We start from the raw sequence: 9,123 nt of genomic DNA, 5'->3' as shown, positions 1-9,123 counted from the left end.
TCACATGGGGAAAGAGTCCATATGTTGGATATTTCATCTTATTTTTGACCCTTGTTATACTCTTGAACATTCTTGTTACTAATGTGTTTGGTAGAAGTACAAAAACATATGAATCTAAGGTTTTAAATATAAAGCTACTTATGTCTTCTGATTTGTTGGATGGTTCCTTTTGCTTGCAAAAACGGGCGCGTAATATTAGCAGGATATTATCTACGTTATTATAATCGGAAATGCGAATGCTGTATATAATAACACTACTAGCGTTCTGCGATGACAGAGAAGAAGGGCATGTGCACAAGCTGTGTCTCCGATCGACGAGAATGACTCTCATGGTTGCCTGGTCTTAGAAATTTCTGTACTCAAGTACTCGCTCTTTCGGTAGTGACCCTTTCCCTAAACTATTTCGTAAACGGTGTCTCCAGAATTCTGTCAATGTCCGCTTGTCTACACGGTAAACATTCTGCCACAAAACCTAACTGCTTCTAGTACATAGATAACTTAGAGTTCTTAAAATGCGGGTGCTACCGAGGGTTTTTGTTACTTGAATGCAGAATCCATTATTTTGTATTCCGTAGTCGATGACATAAGAAAGAACTGTGCAGATTACTTGGTGGTCATCTAGCCTTCAAGCTGCAATGGGCGCTACTCGCAAACTGCAAGGGGAGATCGATAAAGTCCTGAAGAAGGTTCAGGAGGGGGTGGAGGTCTTTGACAGCATATGGAATAAGGTTTCTCGTGATCTCCATTGAAGACTATTTCGTGGACAGTGTGAATGAGTGGATGTTTTCCTGTCGGCTGATGATCGGTTATGACTGAACACTTTTGATCAGGTATATGACACAGAAAACGCAAACCAGAAGGAGAAATTTGAGGCAGACCTGAAGAAAGAAATTAAAAAACTCCAAAGATCAAGAGATCAAATTAAGACATGGCTTCAATCCTCGGAAATCAAGGACAAAAAGGTGAGGTTTTGGTGGTGTACATCAAATCACTCAGATTACACATATTGAATACACTCGACACTACGAGCCATCCTATTCTCTCACATTAGGCTACCATGGGGATCTTTGGAAATCACCAAGTCTGCTGTTTGATCGTAGCATGTATCATTTTCATTGTGTTTCAATGTAGGAGAGGATTGGAATGCTTTGGCTACAAGGCTCCATTTTGGTTTTAGGGTGAAGAACAAGTCAATATCTGGTACAAGAAACAAGTATTTCTCCACTTTCTCGGTAACCATTAGTTCAGTCTGGATGATATTCTTGTAAGCAAGACCATCGTCTCAACAATCCTTTTAGGAAACTCAAGACCATGGCTTAATTAGCATAGTTTAAAAATCGTGCATAGGAATATCTTGTCGGATGAGTGGCTTATCTTCAACTATGATAATTCCAGGATCCAACTTAGTCCACTAAAATCCAACCATGGGTGTTAGAGCCATTGTTCTCAAAATATTTTGCCATTTTCTTATATCTCATGTGCAACGGATGTTAGAGCCATAGTTCTAAAAATACGATCTCTGTTGATCCCTTGTCTGCAACTTCTTGTGTCCCTCTTTGGATAATATTGTAATCTTGATCTTAGATCATCTTAGGCATCCACCTTGGATTGTGACATTTCATTTTTTGGCAATTGGGTCCATAGTATACCCAAGTAAGTTTGGCTTTTGTGCCTTGACATATGGAAACAATAGAAAATAATGCTATCCTTGGGAACACTTTTGAACCTTTTCTTGGATGTTGGAGCAATGTTGCATTTGACATTGATTGTTGATGACTTCCATTGTTATGTGTGGCCTTGTTTTTTGGAGTACAAGAGCAAGGCATACTCCAACTTTTGCAATTGGTGGGTGTTTATGGAAATGCAAACATCTTTCAATGTTTGGCATTTGAGCAGACCATGGCGGTGAGTTTTGTTCTGACATTTTTTTCTAAGTTTTGTAGGGATGATGGCATTTGGATGGAGTTCCTCCATCTGAACACACCATCCAAGAATGGTATGGTGGAGTGTGCCAATTGGATCATGCTAGAGATAGCCCAATCGACGCTGGAGCATAGGGATCTTTCTCATTTTCTTTAGGGCGAGGTGCTGACTACTTCGGTTTGCATCCGCAACTAGTCTCCTATCTCTGTATTACAAGATATGACTTCCTATGTGGCTTTATTTGGAAAGAATTCTTATGTTTCCCACTTTCGCATCTTTGGGTGTGATGCGTTGGTCCACACGGACAAGAAGAAAAGGAGCAAACTCGACTCCAAGTTGGAGGAGCTTATCTTTGTGGGCTATGGCTTGACCATGAAGGGCAATCGGCTCTACGACACAACGAAAAGAAAGATTGAGGCGAGAAAGGACGTGATCTTTGATAAGGCTTCGGCCTCTGATTATCTTGTAGATGGTTCTTTTGCTGATGGTTCTTTGTCTTCGATTGATTTGCCCTCACTCCCCAATTCCTTTCCCTCTCCCCAGCCTCAACCGCCGCTACTCGGGCCATCAGCCCCTTCCCTTCCTTCTAGGTTACCCATTCACACTTCTTCGTTTGTGACTCCTCCCCCTTCTTCTTTCTCTCCACTTGCTTCCCTTTCTCCTTTGACGGTTCCTTCTTGTTCTTCTACTTCGTCATTTGAGTATTCCTACTCTATCCCCATTCTATCCAGTTTCTTCCGTGGTTATTGAGCTGTTAGAGAAGAAGAGATTTTCTCTTCAGATAAGGGGGATTTGCCTTCACCTACTAGTGAAGGGGAGTCTCTATCCCAAACATGTGCTTTATAGGTACCAAAGACCAAAGTAATTGTTTAGGAAGGCACTTTTGACATCCATTTGATAGAATAGCCAAATGTGGCGAGTGGCAAGGGTAACCAATAGACAGAATGATATCAATTGCGTAGTGGGTGCGAAGGTCTCCTCATAACCTATGCTATGTTGAAAACCTTACACTACAAGGAGACTTGAGAGCCTTGTATTTATCCAAAGTCCCATTGGCTTTCAGTTTGGTCCTAAATGTCTACTTGGTTTCTTATGACTTTCTTATGGCTTCTTAGATGATTCATCAAGGTCCAAGTCTCATTTTGATCAATACTCTTAAGCTCCTTTTTCTTGACCTCTCAACATTGGGGATGCTTTAGAGCCTTTTGTTAACTCTTCGACCTAGATTGCGCTTTATAATTTGCCATAAAAATAAATACAAATGATACACTAGGTGCATTTTGGGCATATCTCTAAGGCCCCTTGGAGTGGAATCAGTTGATAGGATTCTCAAATCTCATATGGTTTGCTGGTACTTGTGAGGTAACGGGTCTTGTGGAGGAGGCATGGGTATTGAAGATTTTGTAAGTGGGCTAGGAGTGGGTAGCACACCTGGCTTAGATTGTACTATTTCCGATATAGTAGGAGGAATTGGCATAGAGGTCAGTGTAGGGGACTACACAATATCTCTCACAAAAAATGACCTCTCTTCAGACAATCATCTTGTTTGTTCGAGAATTGAACAAACAATAAGCTTTTGCCTCAAAGAAATGGCCAATAAAAATCAAAAGATTAGCTCGGGGAGTAAGCTTTTCTATCTTATTATCAAGAGTGTCTGTGTAAGCATGACAAGCGAAGACTCTGAAGCGAGAAATGATAGGCGGAGTGTCAAAAAATGCCTTGAAGGGGTCATTTGAGGAACTATTGCAATCGAGCACTGGTTGAGGAGGATGTACATTGAAGTGTTAACAATCTCAACCCAAAAGCGCTTAGGGTGCTGTACTATGGACAACATAGAGCATGCCATGTTTATCATAGTCTAGTTCCTGTGCTCTATTACTCCATTCTGAGAGGGAGTTGGTAGAGGCGAGCTGGTGAGAAATGGCATGCTCTTGTAGAAACTTGGTAAAACTCACGGGAGATAAACTCACTACTACCAGAATCACTCCTCATACAACCTATACGACGACGTGTTAAGTTATATACACCGAATGCATTAGATTTATGCTTTAAAAAGTATATCCACATGTACCTAGAAAAGTCGTCCACTATTAAAAAGAAATATAGTGTGCCATTAAGGGCAGTAGTGGATATCGGTCCACAAAGACTAACATGAATCAATCTCACAGGTGCCTTAACTCTATGTGTGGTCTACTGAAGGAATGGAGTGAAGTGGTGTTTCCTGAGTTGGCACATGGAACATACATCCTTGGATAGTTTAAGGTTTAGAAGGCCCTCAACCATTTAATGATTGATAGCTCATAGAACGAGTCATACTCAAGGTGTTTGAAGCGATAATGCTCGAGGTGCTCATTGTTCGCAGGTTTTTGTGTAGTGACTAAGCTTGGAAGCGGTGGAACTCTAAGTCCTTTGCTGTTAGTTGGGAAAGGAAGTGAATAATCATGTAGAGGCCACTAGGCTATGTTTTCATAGTTGCCAAGAAACCTGTTTCATAAGGTTAGTAAACTTGTTTCATACCTAGGCGTTTTATAAATGTATGAAACACCTATTTTAAACTTTCACAAATTTTAGAGTCAAACGCCTTAAGACTTTTGTAATCATCATTTATCATGCATTTACTTAACATTTTGACATGAATATCGGCGCATAGGAGTTTTTCTTGAGTTGTTATCCATAATGATTGTATATATTGATGACTCCTTTTACGACTAAAGTTAATGTTGGGCATGGATAGTGGACTATGTTGCATGCAAATATTGATGCTAGGTTGAATGTCCATTTTTATTGTATAGAATAATGAATAATGTGAATCTGTATTTTCTACATCACATAAGTTATATAGTATATGCATAAAATGCTTTCATATTGTTTTATTTCTCGAATGAAACCCGTTTTTAATATTTTACAAAACTTGTATGAAACCTATGAAACCCATTTCATACCTTTTGTTCCAGAAACTCGATCCTCAGGATCCCATATGCGTCCACAGTGGATAGCTTGATGTATGCTACGAAAGCCACTAGACTTGACATAGCATTTACAGAGGGAGTTGTGGCTTGTTATATGGCGACACTTGATAGGCAACATTGGTACGCCGTGAAGGGTATCATGAGATATCTTAAGGACATTGCAGACTTGTGCCTTTGCTATGGCAGCTAGTACACTGGAGTCATGGGTTACATAGACTTTGATAATGTAGGACAAGTAGATAGTAGGAAGTCCACCTTTGGCTATGTCTTCATCTTTGTTGGAGGTGTTGTTTCTTGGATGCTAGCGTGTAGAAATGCAGTGCCTTGTTTACTGTTGAGGCTAGGTACATTGCAGCCCTTGAGGCTTGTAAGGAAGCCCTATGGTTAGGCAGCTTGGTTGCTGACCATGGTATCACAAATATGACTTCTACTTTGCATTCGGACTCTGGAGTGCCATCTAGTTGGCATATAAATCTGTCTTTCATACGAAGACTAAGCATATTGAGGTTCGTTACCACTTTATCAAAGAGGTGGTTTAGGACAAGTAGATAGAGCTTGTCAAGATCTCTATAGATGAAAATCCTATTGGTTTACTCACTTAAAGTCTCCCAATGAAATGTTATGCCTTCCTTAAGAAGAAGAAGGGTGTAGGATGAGATGACGTTTATTTTTTATTCAATTGTACTTAAATATACATATTGTACTTTGTTACCTTTTTTCTTGTTTTCTCCACACTCAAGCACATTCATCTTTAATTGAGAAATTGTTGGGGATTAAAGGTTGCCTATGCCTAGCTGCCCATATTTACTTTGTACTTAGTGCGCACACACTTGTACTTTGCAGGTGGCAACCGCCCATCACTATTACTTTATTCTTTCTATGATAATAGAATAAGAAAAGACAGGTCACACATTGCGACTGTTGGAGTTCCCAGATATTGTCTTGCTCTCTCTTCTTGCTTCAATCTTTATAGCTCTTGCTTACTTTTTCTGCTTGTGCTCTCATTTTTGCTTAGCCTTTCCACCTTTCAAACAATATTGCTTGTGATGGTTGATTGGTGATAGTGTGAATTTGGGCTCGCCATTGCCCCTAGTTTTGGTTATTGCCAACTTGTCTCCTTTGCTAGGGGTTACTCGATTGAGGTGGTGGTTTAAGTCTTTTGTTTTGGTTGTGCGTCTCTTGCCTTTGATCAACGCTCGTGGTCAAAACGACTAACCTTTTGATGGTATTGACAGTGTTTGTTTTTCTTTGGAGCATTTCGCCACATGGGTTTTAAGGATGATTGGGAGTTCTAGTTATGACTCAATAGCTTGGTTTTGATTTTAGCAGTCATACTTGTCATACCTTGTCATCTCTTGCGTGTGACCTTAGATGAGGGCTTTAGGAGCTTTGACTTCTCTGTCACTCGTTTTGATGGAGGAGGTAGCTCATTCTAGAGCAGTTATCTTATTGCCTTTTAGTGCATTTTCTCCTCCAGTCCGGATTTTGTGTGCATTTTTAAAGTAGTTTTTGCATACATTTGTTTGCCTCCCTTGCCAGACATTGTTCATTTTTTTTCCGGATTTTTTGTACATGTTTGGCATTTTTACTAGTTGTGAATGCTGATCGGACCAACACTAAACACTAGTCAACTAGTTTTGGGGATATTTGCCTATTTATAGTCTCCCCCACTCACTTGGTAGATCATCTTCCTTATTTCTTAGCAAGTGCACACTCCGACTCTGTCATCTTTCTCCGTCTTTGGTGTTGCCATCATCATCAGTGTAATTTGATGCCCTCATTGACATTGTGGGTTGCGTGCATGGATTGATCAGTCATGTATTCAGCATTTGCTCCTTGTAGGGTGTATATTTCTTTTCTTCTTTCCTTGTAGATTTTCTCTCTCTCTCTCTCTACATTATTGTTTCTTTTTCTGTTGTGCACTCTTAGATTGATTTTGGCTTTGGTTTTGATTTTGAGTTTTCTTGCTTGCCTTGTCTAGGTTGCCTCTTTTGAGATGAGGTAATAGGAGCCCCCTCTACGGAGAAAGCATCATGAAATTGGTCAAATCATTGAGTGTAATGCACTAGCTGATACGCAAATTCATAGAATGTAGGCATGGTGGACTGTGAGATCACTTGCTGCACAAAACGGAAGTATTTCTAGGTAGCTTGTTTAGGAACAGAGTAACTTGGTCCATCAAGGGACTTAGGAGTTCTTGTAGTGGAGAATTCAGCGAGAAACTGTTGATACTCAACCAACTTGACCTTAAGGCCATCCAATTAAAGATTTTGAAATTTTGAAGCTCATGGTTGAGATTTATACGATAGCTCTTTGCAAATCGGCACAAATAGAAGAAGATGCAAAGTTGACGATCACTAAAATGATCTCCAAGATTTACACCACGTGAAACCATATAAACTGAAAATGCACACTTTACTGCTTTAATCTTGGACAATGGACAATTTGTTGGCCCCGAAATAGCACCCCTTGTGGTATTTCTTTCGTTTTTATTGCACATGGATGGAGTACAAATGAGATTCTTTGATCTCCTCCACTAAGCCAAGTGCATCTTGCTATTAAAACTGACCAGCAAGCCTTCAAACCAATTTGGGGATTGGCCTTTACCTTGCTCCTTGAAAACCAAATTAAGTCCCAAATCTAATATAGGATGGTTGGACTCTTGTATTTGCGTGAAATTCTTAAATTTCAACTGTTGAAATTCAAGTCCTAGGCCCTCAATTATTAGTACGCATCCCGATGTGACTATCAAACCTTGATTTTTGTTGTAAATTAGGGTTTACATTGGAGATTTACTATTATCTTCACCTTAGATGACTCAAAATGGCTAGATTTTGCTGAGATAACTTGAGAGATGGTTGTAGGATGAGAGAGAATGCCGTATAGAGAGATTTCAAAGTTTCATCTTGAGAAAGGCTAAAAGATTGATGTTGCCTTGCTCAAATAGCCATGGAAGTTGTCACCTACAGCTTAGGACTAGTAGAAAGATTGTTGCCCCTTCCTATATGTTGCCACCTTCACCAGAAGGACCTTGGGCTGCTAACACTTGCACTTGGAGGCTCCAAATTGATGTTGCTTGTTATAGGACTGGCCCTTGGTGGAATCACATAAGCAACATCTCCTTACTCTTTAGCAAACTCTTCTCTCACAATGGTTGGAATAGTTTTTCACTAGCCCCCAAAAACGTTTTTTCCACTTGCATGGCAAGTTTTGCCAAGTGGTAGCCTTCTAATCCCATATTTTAGCATTATCTAGCTTATTAAATTAATTCTTAATATAATACCTTTAAAAATTAATTTAATAATTTCTTGTGTCCAAAAAATAATTTGACCAACCAAGTATTTTAAGTATCCTTGAGCAGTTATTAGTGCTTAGATTGGTAGTAATTAATTAATTAATGTCTAGTTCCTAATGTCACCATTGACATTAGTGGCCAATAAATTGGTCTAGGCCAAAATTTGACATTGGGTACCACCTAGTGTCTATCAAACATAAGTTATTACAACTTTTGCCTTTGGTATCAATTGATATTTTGGGGTCTTGGGTTCCACACTGTGAAATAATTAACTTGCACCTCACATGTGCACGTTGCATTAGTACATTTGATTAACTTTTAATCAAATGCTAAGCAAAGCAATAAAATTTCATGTCCTTGTGACACCATGAATGATTGATTGAAAACCAAGAGTGGCTTTAAATAGCCCAAAATTCTTCAAATAAATTAAAAAAAAGGCCAAACTTTTGAAATAATTACCATATTGGTCCAATCATTAAAAGCTATTTTTTGAGCATCAAAATGACCATGTAGGGTCATTTTAAATATTCATATTTTTGCTCGATTACATACACATGGTCTAAGGGTATTTCTTACAAGGTTATAACTCTTTCTATTGCCAAAACAAGTGTGTTTTGTCGAGGAAAATGTTGCCACGTCAAAGTGCATTGCAAGCATACACATCTTGCCTCTAGCACAAGTCCTTCTCTCGCATGCGCTTCCATGACCATGTCATCCTCCTTCGCCTATCCATTGCCCGTTTGATGTATGAACATGTGTATGTGGGCAAGGCACGCAGAGAGAATGGCAAGGCTTGGGTTAGTTTCTATTGTTGGCATGCTTCTCCTTGCACAACAAACTTTGATGTCATTTTTGTCAGTGCAAAGGATTTTTTGTGTATGTAGAGTGTGTTGTAATTTATGGGAAACCATTTTAGCATCCTTGCTTGTTTGGCAA

General features: G+C 39.4%; 1 protein-coding gene across 1 annotated transcript in view; it reads left to right on the top strand.

Annotated features, from left to right (window-relative positions):
• Positions 1-220: 220 nt before the first annotated feature.
• Positions 221-9,123, top strand: part of LOC148014454 (transcription regulator NOT2/NOT3/NOT5 family protein) — a 40,792-nt gene continuing 31,889 nt past the window's right edge. Inside the window, exons 1-3 of the mRNA XM_087666246.1 lie at positions 221-451; positions 603-728; positions 831-962. Of these exons, the coding sequence (XP_087522372.1) occupies positions 636-728; positions 831-962 (225 nt within the window). The 5' untranslated portion in view covers positions 221-451; positions 603-635. The remainder of the gene's footprint in view (positions 452-602; positions 729-830; positions 963-9,123) is intronic.

The sequence above is a fragment of the Lygodium microphyllum genome, chromosome 25 (genome assembly GCF_053477565.2).
Source record: "Lygodium microphyllum isolate KBCC chromosome 25, Lygodium_microphyllum_v1.1.10, whole genome shotgun sequence".
Taxonomy (NCBI): Eukaryota; Viridiplantae; Streptophyta; class Polypodiopsida; order Schizaeales; family Lygodiaceae; genus Lygodium; species Lygodium microphyllum.
The sequence above is the reverse complement of the archived record's forward strand: the minus strand, read 5'-3'. Positions and strand labels throughout refer to the sequence as shown.